Here is an 18,059-nt window from a genome sequence, read left to right as displayed (position 1 = left end):
AATAACACTGATAAGAATGCGATGTCAGTGTAGATGAAATCTCGTGATTGGAGTTCTGATAATAGAAAACAACAAAGTTCCCCGAGTGACATTCATGGATCAGGACTGTTTAACATTGGACAGTTTTGTCGAACGCGAATGGTGCAGTGATGGAGAGAACTTGTGATTGTTTTGAGACACTTAATACGGGTTTCCATTCCTGCACCAAACCATCACAGAAAGCAGACGAATAGTAAATTTTTTGCATTATTTTATTTATTTATTTTTTTTTTTTCAAACAGAATTAGCTAGGACATTTCTTAAACATTATATTCATAAAAATAAATATATGTACCTATTTAGCGGAATGTTCGAAAACATAGTTATATAACACAAAATTAAAACCATATAACCAGAAATTAGCATAATTTAAATTAATTAAGCTTTACCATTAAGTTTCAATGTGGAAATATTTTTTAAATTCAGTTTATTTCCTTCGTTTTTCAAATTTGTCTTATGCATTGTGAATAAGAAATGTTTTGAAATAAATAAATAAAAACACGACGCACTAATACATTTTAATAATGTTGGCGAAAAATAAAATAGCATTTGGCGTCTAGTGAAAAAAAAATAGTACGTTGGGCATAAAAGGGCGAAATGTATTTGCTTCTTGATTAGTTGCGTTTCGGAAAATGTGTAGGAGTCCGTTTTTCTGTCCGTCAGTACGTACTCAAATTATGTCTGGACTTTAGCTTGACCAATTTTTATTGAAATTTGGAATTCTTTAAAAAAGGTATCGGTCCATCTCTATCTGAAATCCTTTACTCAGAAGAAAAACTTATCGAAATTATGTACAGAAACAACCCCACTGTGGCTGGATGCGATTTAATCAAATTGGGTATTTAAGATGTGCACTAAAATATGCCTTCCTGTGGTCCAGTGTTACTTTCAATAGAATAATTTTTATTGGGAAAACGATTCAACCTGATTAAAAATAATTTAACGATGGCTGGATTGAAATTTAAAAAAAAATTACTTAAAAATGGCATTAAATTTTGTGCCATTTATAGCGACAAAATTAGACAAAACAAAATTACCTGTCTGCATTTCATAAACCTCCAAAAGAGATCGACGTATCATGCACAGATTTTTAACACTTCGATTTTTTGACAAAAAAAAAATAAAATAAAATAAAAACTACTTAAGTATAAAAAACTACTTAAATAATAAAATAAAAACAGCTATTCCTTGACAATGCTGTAAATGTATCGCATATCGTGACAGTTCTCACGAAACATATGGTAACATCAATAATCGACGATTCTACTGAGAACAGCGCATGCCAGCTTCGTATACAAAAAGATGATACATCGCTATTGCGATATATGTTTGGAATAATTTTAAGATTTAGATTCAAGCTAGTTCAAGAACGATTATCACTTCAGTTTTGATTTCAATCAGACCATTTTATTGACAAATTTCGTCAAAATTAAATTATACTTTCGGCATATATCCCCCCCCCCACCACCACCACCAAAAAAAGAGACTGTTTCAGCAGATGAAAATGAGGAGTGAAGTCAGAATAAAAGACTATTGCCCCATTTTTTGTGATTGTCACAATCTTTTTTATTTATTTTTTTTATTTTCGCATTGGTAGGATTTGCAACACTTTGTTCATAAGCAAGGATTCGGCGAGTTTGTCTTGATATGTTGCAACATTTCGTCGAAACCCAATACACTGCCTCACAAGCTCATGGAGAAATGAAAAGGCATTTAATGCGTGTATCCTTTTGCTTTCTAGCCAGACTTGCCTGTTTTGTATGTTTTGTGAGACGAAACAGATAAACCGATTAACAGGAACACACCTAATTAATAGACATGATGCATTCATCCCACAACCGTAGTTGCTTTGGCCGTAATGCAAACAATCGAAATGCTTAATAGCGTTGTCTTGTATGCACCCACCACAGTCTAGACTTGGCACAGTCGACTTCCATCTCTTCCAGAAGTTGAAGGACTTCGAGAATGCATCACTTTTTGTGAGAAGATTGTGTAATGATGATAGAGGTAAAGGTGGTTTAGGCCAACAACTGTCTAGTTTTATCGAGATGGACTCATGAAGCTGCTTCAGCGTTAGGTTCGAGTGCTAGATCGGATTAGAACGGGATCCATATATTTCGAATTAAGTTTTAGGAAAGAAGACGGATTTAGAATTAAGCTTAATGTAAGTGGTCAGGAAGACAAAGGAGGGAAGGAAAGTGAACTCTGGTTTTTATCATTGATTAAACTGGTTAATAATGGTGAAACTAAACTGGTTAAGCAAGTATATCTAAAGTAAATAATTTAGTTTGATGTATTCAACGTCATTTAAATATGCCTAGAACAAATAACATCCGTTTCTAGGATTTTATGGATTTGGAAATTCCAAACACTGTCATCATTAGCATCGGTATAGAATTGCCCCTACACTATTTCGTACTGTTCAATTCGGCTTCGTACACCAGTGCTTCTCAAACTTCTGGATGTCAGGGCCCCCTTTGGAAAAATTAAAATATCTCACTGGCCCCCTCGAAAAAAATGGTAATATAGACATATTATTATAACATTTATTGTATTTATATTCAATACAAAACATGCACAGCGAATATTGCAAAAATCAAATGCAAATATTACATTTTTAGCATCTTACATGCCCATTTTGCATGGCACATTATCTCATATTTTTATATAGATAGATATATTGTTATTGTACATTTGCCGTACAAGCACCTGAAATGTAAAACGATTAGTATTAAAGAAAGAATTAAAAACCTCAAACAAGTTTAATAACAATTTCATGTGATGGATGTGTTTCAATACTGCTACACAAAAATCAGTATCAGGTGAAATATTTGAAACTGAAATTCTCAGATTTCTGCTTTGAAATGAAACTTATATGAATAAGCATATATTTACTAATATTCATTAAGCGCTGAAATACGCAGGAAGCAAAATTTGTGAACCGCACCAATGTGTGATTTTTTTCCCATTAAAATATAAAAAATAACAAAAAAGATTAATAAATAAAAATTAAATACCTTTCTTTTAAGATAAAAAAATCAACTTATTCTTAAAACATTTTAAATTTGTTTCCCCTCAAAAAAACCTACGGCCCCCAAGGGAGCCGCGGCCTACAGTTTGGGAAGCGCTGTCGTACACTATTATATTGTGATGAGAGTAAGGATTGAGTCGGTGTGGAGAGATCTTTAATTAATTAGACTGTGCTTTCAATGGATCTCTGTAGGGCATCGTCTAAACCGATCGAGCTACAGAGATCCATTGAAAGCACAGTCTAATTAATTAAGATCTCTCCATACCGACTCAATCCTTACTCTCATGGAAATGAGAGTAAGGAATAAGAAATAGAGATGGAAATACCTGGGTTCAAATCCCATCTAGGACGAAGAGTCTTTATGAGGGCTTTTCAGGGTACGTTAGCCAGTTCTGATGCGGAGGTGACAGGCATCTCTGGGTTTCTTCGTCAAACCGGGCATGAGAACAATCGCAGTTTGCTTATAAAGTATTTTTATAGGCATGGGGCTAGCCACCTTATCCTGGAATCTTGGTTGCGAACTTCAAGGATATCTTGGAAGGCTGGGAAAGCTTAAGGGGTCATAAGAACCGCAGAAGAAGGTGTGTTTTTCAATAGACTGAAGGCGTTAATAGTAATATAGGAAAATTTCATGAATGATTGCCGACCCTTCGTGCATGAGTACTATTGTAGGTGAGCTATGGTTTATTATTTCAGTTTTTTTTTTTTTTACATAGTCCGGAAACCCTGCTATAGGAACCAAACATTAAACTTTTAAAGCCACTTCAGGATTCCAGTACACAGGTAAAGCGTAATGTTGGTTTAGAAAGAAAAATGTCTTGTTGTCTTGTTAAAAAAAAAAAAACTTGAGAATTTATGTCCCAGAAAGTGGCAAAAGCTGAAGTTCTGATGGAACGAAATCCATTAGTGTATTCTCTTTGATGAGTCCTTGAAATGTTTGTGCATTGCTTGGTTTAACAAATAGTATATTATTATTATTATCTTCTTCTCAGTACCGTCGACAGGGTGTAGCAAAGGGACAGCCTGCCTCACGGCCCGGCTTCAAATGGCGCCATATTGTGGTAGGAGCAGTCGCTACGCTAACAATTCCTGTTAGCGTAGCAAGTGCGGAAAGAAGTTTTTCCAAGCATAAACTGATAAAACTTATTTGCGAAAAGCAATGACAGAAGAAAGATTGGTTGGTCTAGCAACTATATCGATAGAGGTGGGCATAGCTTATAATTTAAATTTATAAGAGCTTATAAACAGTTTTATTGTGTGATATCCTCGTAGAGAAAACATTTAATTAATATTATTATGTAATCGTTTTACATTGATGTTTCTTGGAGATTTTCTTATTTTTGTCTTATAATCCATCAGGGGCGATATTTAATCGTTTTCCTCGGGGCGATATTTAATCTGGCGACGGCCCTACTTCTCCTCCCTTCTACGTGTTAGGCCTACTGGTCTGTTACAGGCTAGTCATGCTCGTCCCGAGGATAAGGTGACTAGCCCTGTGTCTCCCAGTTTATTCAATGGCTTTAGCTGCGTGTGTTCAAGGGGCTGGTTTGCCTGCTTGCATGAGGAAAAACTCCAGATAAACTGTGGAGAAAAACTCTGCTATCCACGCCCAAGCGGCTAACTTGGCTATGTCTGAGAAAGATCCTAAGCTGCTCATTGGCGACAGGAATCGAACCCAGGATACTCCTTTCTCAGGCATATGGTTGCGAAGCGCATAGTTACTTCACCTTTAACCGAGCGGACTATATTATTATAATCAAGCTAAAACTGTGAATATGCAGAAACTAAGGGGACAATTACCATATACGAAAGGAAAGGAGTACAAAGAGCGAAAAACGACATTGACGAAAATGTCCACGAGACGAAAATGTGACGAAAATGGTACAAAACAATAAAACATGATCACGGGATGATGTATTTATAAGCCATTTGTTGTATAATCTCGCTAAATTTATTAACTATTATTCTTTAAAATATTATTTATTTTTATTTTAAAAGAGGCAAATTTTATAAATGCAGAGCAGGTTTTATCTGCCTTAGGTTGGATTATCCATTTATGATACATTTTAAAAATAAATATTAAAACAATTGTAACAGCGTTTTCTAGTATGTTGACCTTTCTACCTTCTCCACTATAAACCGTAAAGGCCTTTCAAGCAATTAATAAGTAAACAGCCATATTTTATACTTTTGTATCTGAGAATACTTCCTCAAATCAATTTTCTTTCTCAGATGTCACCTTCATTTTCCAGAAACCAGGGAACATTATTTATGCAACAGGAATGTTCTTAAATTATGAACGTTAATAGAGATAAGGACCTAGGTGGGCAGTAATACATTTAATTAGTGTAAGACATGTAGAAATCCCAGTTAATAATTAATTCAAGCGACACTTAATCAAACACTTTTGTTAGCGCTCTTTGAATTCCACCTGACATAATTAGAAACGAGAGTGCATCTCCTGTGCCTCGTGTAATATTTCGCGGATTTTAAACAGTCTATTCACCGGATATTTGCCCCGCCATCTGGCATTCCTTTCCTTATGAATTCCTACAGAATAGAAAACTATTCAATAGAAATCTGGTATGCCAAATGACTCAGCAAACTTGTTTAGTTTGTGTAGATTCCAATAACACACCGAGAGACCTACGAAGGACTAAAATTGGAAGTAGCGAAATGATTACTGCTTCGTATTTTAGGAAGTATCAGCGTAATATTCATAAGGAGAACTGCATAATATTTATAAACTAAAAATCGATTCCACTTTCCTTTCTTTTACACACACACACACACACACACACACACACACACACACACACACACACACACACACACACACACACACACAGAGAGAGAGAGAGAGAGAGAGAGGACTAATAATGATACTCTCTTTTTAAGCGTATGGTTCAACATGTTTATGATGACTCTCCCCTCTCCGATTTTTTTAGGCGTTAGCCCATCTAATTAGTCGCCTAAGTCGTTAGCCATCGTAATATCACGTTCAGATGTTTATCCTGCAAACAGAGCTCTCCCCCGTGAAATCCTAATAACCAAATATGCCACTTACTATCAACAAAGAGTTTCCACGGACCTGTCCTAATTATCCCATTAAAACTTACCCACCTTTCATTTTGTGGTTTATGGCTTATTTAACCAAACTTTGGCCATTTATTAGAAAGAAAAAAAAAAGCGCATGTTCATTGGTGGCTTGCCACTTAGCATTTTTTTACGCATTGAACAGTTATTTTATCACACAGACAGTTCCTAGCGATAATTAAACTAATTTATCTTTATCTATTCGGACCTGACACAACGTAGATGTGTTAGTGATGAAGGCCATTTTCTTCACGTGGTGTTCAGAATAGGATCAACTGTATGACAATTTTCACTGATCTTTGGTATCTCGTACAACATTTGAACTCCAGTACTTGAACCAAATAATATTTAAAAGAAATTAATCTTTTTCTCTTGGAAATAAAATATCTATATATCTTTTCACAGTATATAATAAATGTTTTCACATATACTTTAACGTCGATAAACAACTTTTTTTTTTTCAATTTTTTTTTTTTTTTTTTTTTATTCACAGGAGGTTCCATAAATAAATGGTTTATTTTGTTCAGAATAAATCAGTTATTTACCAGTAGTTAAAATGCTCCTGAACAGCTTTTAAATATTTAAATATGATATAAATTAATGAAATACACAGACTGGAAACAGAGTTTAATATTTAAAATGGCTGTTTGTTTTTCAAGTATAAATTAATTATTCTCTTCAGTTGATTATGGCATTAAGACAGACCTTGCTATTAAGAAATAACTAATTTTCCATTCTCAAGGAGTAAAACTTCAAAATGCATTTCCGACTGAAGTTTGTGGAAAAGAGAGTTAATTCCAAATTAATTTAGATTAGATGTTGTTCAAAATATACTATTGAAAAGAAATTAATAGCATTAGAATAATAAAAATAGGAAGCCCTTCGTCATTTGATGTATCACCGAGTATCCCATGGGTTTATATTTTACTTGGAACACAAACACCGAGCGCTGAGTAATGGCAGGCAGAGAGTAATTTAATCGTTTCTGAAGATAAATGAATTTAAAACATCTCTGAAGAGCAAATTAATTTTTACCCTCAGGATGAGTATGATTAAATCATAGCATAATAAGTCATTTTTTCAACCAATCTTTTGCCTTACATTAAAAGCAAAAAAGAAAAGGTAAAATGATTTACTTACTCAGAGTATACAGTTTGCTGAAGGACAAAGAAGGGCACTTTCCTTGCACGTACGTTACGTCACACTTGTAAGTTCCTTCGTCATTTACTGTTAACCCACTGATATGGAGCTCCGCAGAATTATTTTCAAGAAGAAAAGTAGCTCTGTCTGGTCCCGCCAGGTGGCCTAGTGGTTTGGAATACGTGTCACTGAAAAAGTAGACTCTCTCCCATTCGTTAGATACATTTTTGGTCCATGTGATAAAATACACTCTCCCACAGGAGGGAAGGTCAACGTCACAAGGGAGGGTCGCCATGTCGCTGATATACCCTGATACAACGTGCTCTCGACCTGCAACGAAAAATGAAAATAATAAATAATTCAAAATGAAATGAAATTTCTACTCTCAGTTATTTTTAAAACACTTTAACACCGAATTAGTTTCATCTGAATGCTTTTGTTTAAGGCTAAAATTGTACGAAGAATATATGTTGTGTTGCGGCACTGCTGTCTACATTATTTGAACAAGCGCTTTAGGCTTAACGGAATTCCAAACAGGCTTTGATCTACAACTTCAACACTCGCGAGAGGTGGATTACAGTTTCTCTCTGTCGCTGAATTCTATGAAACGCCCTTTCAACATCAGTAAAGTAGTTTGCAAGTCCTAAAATGATGCTGAAAAGGATATGTTGGTGAATGACTTCTCTGTTATAATAGATTTAGTTTATAGTTTAATCCTTTATCCCAGTGAGAGCAAACAAAGTTTGCGCCTGAAAATATCTTCAGGACTAAATATATAGTGTTGTACTATCTTATCCAGTAAGTAGTGCAACACCAAGGCAACTCGTGGCAAAGGTGGAGCAAGCTACCAGGCACTTCTAACCCAGTATCTCCCATAATGCAAAACACATTTCCTATGTGGATATGTATACTGTTATGCATTAAAGGGATTGGCCATCTACCCAGACTAGTTTCGACCTTTATTGAGGTCTCTTCAGTGGGAGCCAGGCCCAGAGCTGGAGATACTAGGCAGAAGCAGTAGCAAGTCATCTGTGCCTATGGGAGTTGCCAAAAGGTTTATCACCTTTTTTAAAAATTACTCTGGATTTAGAGAAGGATGTTGAAAATTTATTTATCACTAGGTTAGACTATAATAGATTTAGTTTATAGTTTAATCCTTTATCCCAGTGAGAGCAAACAAAGTTTGCGCCTGAAAATATCTTCAGGACTAAATATATAGTGTTGTACTATCTTATCCAGTAAGTAGTGCAACACCAAGGCAACTCGTGGCAAAGGTGGAGCAAGCTACCAGGCACTTCTAACCCAGTATCTCCCAAAATGCAAAACACATTTCCTATGTGGATATGTATACTGTTATGCATTAAAGTCTAACCTAGTGATAAATAAATTTTCAACATCCTTCTCTAAATCCAGAGTAATTTTTAAAAAAGGTGATAAACCTTTTGGCAACTCCCATAGGCACAGATGACTTGCTACTGCTTCTGCCTAGTATCTCCAGCTCTGGGCCTGGCTCCCACTGAAGAGACCTCAATAAAGGTCGAAACTAGTCTGGGTAGATGGCCAATCCCTTTAATGCATAACAGTATACATATCCACATAGGAAATGTGTTTTGCATTATGGGAGATACTGGGTTAGAAGTGCCTGGTAGCTTGCTCCACCTTTGCCACGAGTTGCCTTGGTGTTGCACTACTTACTGGATAAGATAGTACAACACTATATATTTAGTCCTGAAGATATTTTCAGGCGCAAACTTTGTTTGCTCTCACTGGGATAAAGGATTAAACTATAAACTAAATCTATTATAGTCTAACCTAGTGATAAATAAATTTTCAACAGACTTCTCTGTTAATCTCTGAAATGCTAATTTCAGTGGACACTCTTCAGTGCCCCGCTTAGTTGGTGCGAGAGATTCGACTATTGAAGACAGATAATGGTAAATACATGGAGTTCTGTCGAATTCATTAAGTTATTAATTCGCAAATTTCGCACAGTGGTTAACGACGTTTTCCGGAAGTGAGTATGGCCAGATTGGAACCGAAGATCAATATTTTCGTGTTATAGAATTACATCCATAATTCAGGCAAAGACATTTTGAAAGATCGTCGGTATTTAATTTCTAGCTGATTTTATCATCTCATTGCTCCAGGAATTGAAACAACTGTCCTCAAGCAGACATTTGTTTAGAAAATATGAGTCGAATTATCAAATTAAAGAGATATATCATACTTAAAATTTTCAACGTATCAATGCAAAAGTCCAATGTAAGCAGCGCTACTTTTAACATAAAGTCCATTTTTAAGAGGGGATTCTTTGAAAATGGAACTTCTTAAACACATTGACTATTGAAATAGCACTTCTTCCATGGTAACGAGCAGTTTTAGCCATTTTAGGCGAGGTCATATTTCTTTCGAAATCATCTATTTGATTCGCTTTATCCTTCCGTCCATGTGCAACCTATTCTAAGACTCAGACAGGACGATTTTATTTTAAGCACACTTGGTAGAACTTGTAATTCTTACAAGAATTTGTGAGCCATCTCAGATATGTTTCGATCGGTCCTTTTGCAGAGACACAAACGGAGAAAAAGGCATCGAAATTATATATTGCAATAACTTCATTGTGCCTGGGGAAATTTAATACAGCTTGGAATTTAGAATATGCGCAAGACGATGTCCAGATTGTTCAATTTTTGTTTTTATATGATCAGTTTTAGAGATAAAATAATTCAAAAAGATATTAATAATCCCGCATTGGCTGTGTTGGAATGTAATGAAATTTTGGTTTTTTTTTATTTATTTTTATGTGACTTCCATCACTAAAGATTGTAATCCTATAGTACATTAATACCTTGGGAAGGCTAAGGATTTCAATTTTTCCCTTCAATTATATATATATATATATATATATATATATATATATATATATATATATATATATATATATATATATATATATATATATATATTCGTAATTTTATTTAACTTTTTACCTGAAACACTACACTAGAGATCACACATAAAAGTTTTTCAAACCACTTTATTGGGGGGGGGGGGTAGTCTCACACCAGACAACATTCATCTCCTTCTAAAGACAAATACAAATACTCATGATCATGGCAGGATTACACGGGCAGTGGAGCAAACCAGTGATACGTTTCTTCATATGGAGTTCCTACCCGTGCTGTGGTTTGAGTTTTTTACATAATCACATCGTGTCAGAATTTTAGTGGGTGGATGAAGAGCTTAATAAAATGCTTAACTAGTGTATAGTCTCACACCAGACAACATTCATCTCCTTCTAAAGACAAATACAAATACTCATGATCATGGCAGGATTACACAGGCAGTGGAGCAAACCAGTGATACGTTTCTTCATATGGAGTTCCTACCCGTGCTGTGGTTTGAGTTTTTTACATAATCACATCGTGTCAGAATTTTAGTGGGTGGATGAAGAGCTTAATAAAATGCTTAACTAGTGTATAGTTCCTAAAGTACACCTAAATGATTCTTAAAGTAATTCTACATGTATTATGAAGAAACATAAGTTTACTTATTCGAAATATTAGAGACGTCAGTGCTTATTAGAAGCTATTAAAATACTCCAAGAAATGATGTTCAAGAAAACGATATTCGAAGAGATAATTACAAATGTGATTAAAACAGAAATATTATAATTAATAAAGTTAATGAGTGGTGAGGGGTAAGTAATTAGCACAATTAGGGATTAAACACAAATGTACGAAGCGAAATCGATTTTGTCTAAACTTTGAAGGTGAATCGACTACATCAATATGCTGATACTACACACTTCACATCTTAGACGAAAAAAAAAAAAAAAAAGAAAAAAAAAAGAATACCCTACCACTTAGAGGAAAGGAATTATTCGAATGGCCTGAATATCTTAGTGTTATTTTTAAATTCTTTTCGTAGTTATTTAGAATGAAAGTTATGCTAAATCTCGATGCTTTACAGTCGATTAAAAACCATTTACTTTTTAATACCTGCAATGAAAATTATGATGACGTCGACTCGCACCTGAGATGCATACATTAATAACTTATCACAGAATGCAGTATTTAAAATTTTATGAACATTTTGTTTACATCATTTTCTGTTTACAAAAATTAAATATTCAAACAATATGTCACGCGTGATTTCTTCACAACATAAGAGGTTTGATGTGTATATTTTTGTAGTTTGCTAACATTTTATTTACACCAAGAAAAAAAAGTAGCTTTTAATTATTATTTTCATATTTTATTACATCATTTATAATTCTACTTAACATATGTTAATAAAGAATGTGAATTCTTCCTGAATTTTTTAATTCTCAATTAATCAGAAACACCACTTATTTTTTATTATATAAATAATTAAATAGCAGTTAATAATTAAATAACATTTAAATAAATTTAATTATTATTTATAATTATTACATAATTATTATTTAAATACACATTTAATTATTAAAGGATGGAGACAGATGTAATGAATCCAGGGTAACGGATGCCAATGATTTTAACTGAGGCTCGGCTATTGCTGTTACCCAGCCATAACTAGAGCTTTTAGCTCAATACCACCCCATCTCCCCATTTTCTTCAATCAGATGAAGAGATTTAGCTCAATAACACCCCTTCTACCCAATTGTTTCAATCAGATGAAGAGATAAAGAGTCAAGGACTCAGTCCATTTCCTCCCCCCCCCCCAAAAAAAAAATCAATTTCAGATTTAGATCTCGTTTCATGAGAGGAGATCTTTGAACATCGTGTCTAAGCCTTTAAAAATGAAAATTTGTAGATGTTGATCACCTTAATTGGTTGTTTGTTTTTTATAACGAAAATTTTAAGTTTGGTTAATCATTTCATTAAGTCATTGAAGTAAATAAATTTAAGCATATTTAAAGAATTCTTCTTATATAAGCGAAAGTTTATGGTGATGATGATATTCAGCCGGTTTTCTACCCCCTTCAGGGTGAAGGCCTCTCCCATTGCGGGAGGCTTGGGTCTACTACCCCTATGGTGACCCAGTCCAGCTTGGGGGAGTGTTTATTCACTTGTGTGAATGAATGTTTAGAAGGTGAAAGACAATCACAAACATCCATGCCTAAGCGGAATTCGAACCCGCAGCCTCTTGGCTGGAGAGCGGATACGCTAACTACTCGGCCAACCAAGCCGACACATTTATGATATTTAGGTTTATTCATGTCACATTTTGGCGAAGGCTAAAAACTGCCACATTTCTGATGACCAAGAAGACATCCAGATTAAAAGGAATGGTAAGCATTTTCTTAAGTGAAAAAGTCAAAACATAATTAAGATGAAAAGCCAAACGGCTATATTTTCTGGCGAAGTTAATTAAATTTGAGTTTCGCATACTGGCCGTAAAATAATAAGGGATTTTTATCCCCTTAATTTAAAGTCAAAACATTTTGAAATGTTAGAAATAATTAAATTTACTACATGGCACAGACTGTAAACTGTATTTTGCTGTCACTTTTTTATGACAATATCACCCACGAATAATTGCTAACCTATATGGAGCATCCCAAGATTAAATAAGCCCAAAATCCCACTTCTTTAGCTTGACGGCTAAAGAAGTGGGATTCTTCAGGCGTCAAAAAAAGCAGAATTGGCATGACACTGGACGATGGAGTAAGTTTTTTGTGTTGTTTCGTGACCAAACTTTGTCCTTCACAAAAAATTGAAGCCCATTTGTCTACTGATACTCTGTTATCATAGAACTCGTTGAAGAAGCCATCTCGGCTATTTATTTTTATTTTATTATTTTTTTTTTAGTAAAATATTTTGGGGACTCACATATTACTCTGTCTCGCGACCACTCTTACCATATAATCCCTCGCTCACACCAGTCACTATTTTATCTACTCCATATACGATTTGCCTAAGTGGTGAATCCGCAGATAAGAAGATAAATAATTCAGAAAGCTCTCAGCTGAACACTTTGCGAATTTCAATAGATTTCCAGATGGTTCGGACATACGGTAAGAGAAGGAAGATAAAACATCACGCGAAAAACTCACGACGGGAATGAATTTCTGAAAAAGAAACGTGAAACATTCAAAACAACAAATATACGCTCTGCGGATCACTCGCCCAAAGAGGCAATGAATTTAAAATAGAATGACGACGGAGGATTACCTTTAAATTTCAAAACTTATCGGCTGCATGGGAATGAGTTGCGCGCGATTGGAATTTGAACATAAAGAGAGAGGGGGGGGGGAATCTCTTCGGGTTACTTCCAGGATAGCTAAGGAATCTGCAAAGAAGATCAAAGGATGAAAATTTAGATGTCGTCTAGCCGAAAACGCGACAGAAAGGATTGAATTTTATACATGGAAACGTCTCGGGAATAGTCAATGCGATGCTGACCTTTTCTATTTGGTTTGCAGAATGAATCGCAGTCGATCAAACTAAAGGTGAATAAAAGAATAATAAAAAAAAAATCCTATTCTATTAAACTACAAGAAAAATGCAAAAGTATTTCAGTTCAGTGCCGCTGAAACTTATTTTGAGATTATATTGGGATTGATAATTCCGATAGTCTCCTTTCCGATCGCGATAAGCTCTGTACCCACCATATAAGTCAACCCCGGAGCATTCTTTCGTGTAATGTTTGGATTGCAATTTAATGGAAACTGAAGCCATGAATTTGTCGCTCTGGCAAAAACCTCGACACCTGTGTACTCCCTGAAAGAATCCAGTGTGCTGCACGGAGGTAGTTCATTCTTGTGTTCTGGACTTTCGTCAGTTTATATGTGTAGTCTATTTGATTATTTTGGGGTTTCTTTTCACCATAATGTTTCTATATCTTAAAGTTGTCCACCACAGTTGATCTCGGATGATTTAGGTCCACTACAGTAGTCATGAATTGAGAGATAACTAATATCGCAGCTTCTGATGAACTTCACCGAAGGTAGATTAGCTCTAAAGCACACTCCCATTTCATCACTGTGAACAACTCAAGTCGTTTTGCGTGTCCTTGCACTTTACTCTGCTACGTCATTTATTATTATTATTATTATTATTATTATTATTATTATTATTATTATTATTATACAAACACATTCTGGAGTCATGATTCATCAAAGGAGGCACTTTTTTATATAACGAAACCTGTGGTGAATTCATCACTATAAAACACAAGTACTAACCACAGTAATGACTATTTAATTCGTAAATATTTCATCCCAAGTATCTTGGGACATCATCAGTACAGTAGTTCAAACAATACTAGGAATAACATTCAGTTAGAGCGCATGATTACAATGGAATCTCAATATGTGTGCAGTAACGTGTTTATGGAAGTAAATTAAATATAACTGAAAAAAAAAATATATATATATATATAAAGATACTTTTACACAATTTTGTATGACAATTTCCCATACTTTAGGAACAGTAAGAACGTCGTTGCGGTTTAAATTTGGTCTGTGTAGTAGGGCTTCAGAACTTTCTTTGTATAAACGTTCATGTTTATATAAAGATCTGTGTAAAAGTTTCGACTTCTCCCAATGGATCCTATGGTTTGGATTTTCAACTCTGTGTTGGGAGAGACCAGATTTCTTTTCAAACCAGATGCGGTTTGAAAAGACGAATGTGGTCTTGATGTTCCGAGATGCGTTTTTGAACAGACCCACCTGTCTGACCAAAGTAAGACAATTTGCAGGAGCATTTCTTTTCAAACCGCAGAAATCTGGTCTCTCCCAACACGGAGTTGAAAATCTAAAATATAGGATCCATTGGGAGAAGTCGAAACTTTTACACAGATCTTTATATAAATATGAACGTTTATATAAAGAAAGTTCTGAAGCCCTACTACACAGACCAAATTTAAACCGCGACGACGTTCTTACTGTTCCTGAAGTATGGGAAATTGTCATACAAAATGGTGCAAAATAATCTTTATATCTACTCTATAATATAAAATGATAAGCCTTTTTTGTAACGTTTTTGCGTCACGTTTTTTATCAAGTTATTTGAAACGTTTGAGAAACTCAGGGGCTAACCTGAGAGTGTCGAGTCTTCAAAATTCGAGTCATCAGAATTCAAGGAGAACCGGCCTACCAGTCCGGAACTCTGGGGGTTGGGCGCCGTAGGCGCCAGGGGGAGGAATCCCCTTTCGAGTTTTCAAAATTCGAATCATCAGAATTGAAGGAGAACTGGCCTACTAGTCCGGAACTCGGGAGTTGGGCGCTGTAGGCTCCAGGGGGGGGGGGGGGGCTTTCGAGTTTTCAAAATTCGAGTCATCAGAATTCAAGGAGAGCCGGCCTCCCAGTCCGTAACTCGGGGGGCGCCGTAGGCGTCAGGGGGGGAGGGGCCCCCTAGTATATATATATAAAGACTATATATATATATTTTTTTTCCTATATACATATATATTTTTTTTCAGTTATATTTAATTTACTTCTATAACACGTTACTGCACGCATATTGAGATTCCATTGTAATCATGCGCCCCAACTGTATGTTATTCCTAGTATTGTTTGAACTACTGTACCGATGATGTCCCAAAATACATGGGATGAAATATTTACGAATTAAATAGTCATTACTGTTATTTAAATTAAGGGGATATTAAATCCCACATTGTTTTAAAACCGAATAAGAAACTCAAAGATTGGAATCAGAGAGTTTCTTGCCGAATATAGTAAACTATAAAAGTATCGGCGATTACTAATGTGAGCCAATGCAAGTAGTCCTATTACGTATTACTAATCTCAGGCAACTCGCAGCAAAGGTGGTAAAGTTCTGATCGCTATTCTTAGGTATTTTCCATAATGTAAAAACACATTTCCTAGGAAATGTATGCTGTTATTACATTATGGTGGGAGGTCACCACCCAGACCGGTTTCAGCCTTATGAATAAGTAAAGCCGTCTCTAAAAATTCGGACGATCCCTAGGCCACTCAATTGTGGGCGGAAGACCGTCGATCTCAGCGTTGGCCTTCCACCCACCACCAAGTAGAACCGCTCATATTCCGAAGAAAAGCATTCACCGACAAAGCCCCTCACTGGGCCGTGCCGGAAAACACTTTCTACAGAGATTCAAATTGCTCCCTTAAGGCAAAAACCTTAAGAGAGCGAACTCATAATAGCCCCCCGCCCCATTGGTTTCAGCCTTATGAATAAGTAAACCCGTCTCTAAAAATTCGGACGAGCCCTAGGCCACTCAATAGTGGGCGAAAGACCGTCCATCCCAGCTTTGGCTCCACTCAGTGATGGCCTTCCACCCACCACCGAGTAGAACCGCTCATATTCCGGAGAAAAGCATTCACCGACAAAGTCCCTCACCGGACCGTACCGGAAAACACTTTGCCCGGAGACTCAAAATGCTCCTTCAAGACAAAAACCTTAAGAGAGCGAACTCATATTGACAATAGCCGAGCCTCAGTTAAACTTCATTGGTTACAGCACTACCCAGACCGGTTTCAATCTTTTTTGAGGTCTCATCAGTGAGTAGGTAGACCAAATAGATACAAAAGGTTATAGGCGAAAAGAACTTATATGCTCTGCTATACGAGTTGTCAAAAAAGGTGCAACCATTAAGTTACTTAAATATAAAGAGCCAATAGGCTTCATTTCAGCGATATAAACATTATTTAAATAAAGTGGATATTAAATCCCACATTGTTTTATAACCGATTAAGAAACTCAAAGATTGGAATCAGAGAGTTTCATGCCGAATATAGTAAACTATAAAAGTATCGGCGATTACTAGCGTGAGCTAATGCAAGTAGTCCTAGTACGTAGTACAATCTCGGGCAACTTGCAGCAAAGGTGGTAAAGTTCTGATCGCTATTCTTGGTATTTAATGGTTGCACCTTTTTGACAACTCGTATAGCAGAGTATATAAGTTCTTTTCGCTATACCCTTTGGTATCTATTTGATCTAGCTACTCACTGATGAAGCCTCAAAAAAGGCTGAAACCGGTCTGGGTAGTGACCTCCCACCATAATGTAATAACAGCATAAATTTCCTAGGAAATGTGTTTTTACATTATGGAAAATACCAAGAATAGCGATCAGAACTTTCCCCACCTTTGCAACGAGTTGCCTGAGATTGTACTACGTACTAGGACTAATTGCATTAGCTCACGCTAGTAATTGCCGATACTTTTATAGTTTACTATATTCGGCATGAAACTCTCTGATTCCAATAATTGAGTTTCTTAATCGGTTTTAAAACAATGTGGGATTTAATATCCCCTTTATTTAAATAATGTTTATATCGCTGAAATGAAGCCTATTGGCTCTTTATATTTAAGTAACTTAATGGTTGCACCTTTTTTCGTTTCATGATTATATGTCAAATTTCATTTTGAGGGAAATATGGATCTGTCGAGAAACGACTCGGCGGTCTTCGGGTATGGTTATGAGAGTCATGACCAGATCCCATTTTGTGGTATGGAGAAGTCATGACCTCTCCATACCACCAAATCTGGAGTACTCGAGGACTACACTTTCCATCAGAACAGTATATCTAGCCTAGGCGGTTTCAGATCTCCATGCAAATACCAAACCTGCTCGACCTTGGAATACTGTTCATTCATTTGGGTTGATATGCCAAAATTCTTCATTAATGCTTCCAAGATCAGGGTAGTTGGGTGATTAAATGATGATCTATTGCTTACAGACTCTCCTTTTTGGTTCCGTCTGCCTATGTCTTCTGGAAAATCTTTCTCTGGAAAATCTGAAAAAGATAAGCCGAAATTTGAAACGTTTTTATGTCACGTT

At 35.7% G+C, this 18,059-nt stretch overlaps 1 protein-coding gene across 1 annotated transcript in view; it reads right to left on the bottom strand.

The window, feature by feature from the left end:
* The window catches only part of LOC150094048 (synaptogenesis protein syg-2-like), a 255,756-nt gene that overhangs the window by 144,136 nt on the left and 93,561 nt on the right, over positions 1 to 18,059 (bottom strand). The window contains exon 3 of the mRNA XM_090412942.1: positions 7,307 to 7,685. Coding sequence (XP_090269068.1) covers positions 7,307 to 7,685 — 379 coding nt within the window. The remainder of the gene's footprint in view (positions 1 to 7,306; positions 7,686 to 18,059) is intronic.

The sequence above is a fragment of the Typopeltis vanoorti genome, chromosome 23 (genome assembly GCF_054136105.1).
Source record: "Typopeltis vanoorti isolate ZY-2024b chromosome 23, IOZ_Tvanoo_1.0, whole genome shotgun sequence".
Classification (NCBI taxonomy): Eukaryota; Metazoa; Arthropoda; class Arachnida; order Uropygi; family Thelyphonidae; genus Typopeltis; species Typopeltis vanoorti.
The sequence above is the reverse complement of the archived record's forward strand: the minus strand, read 5'-3'. Positions and strand labels throughout refer to the sequence as shown.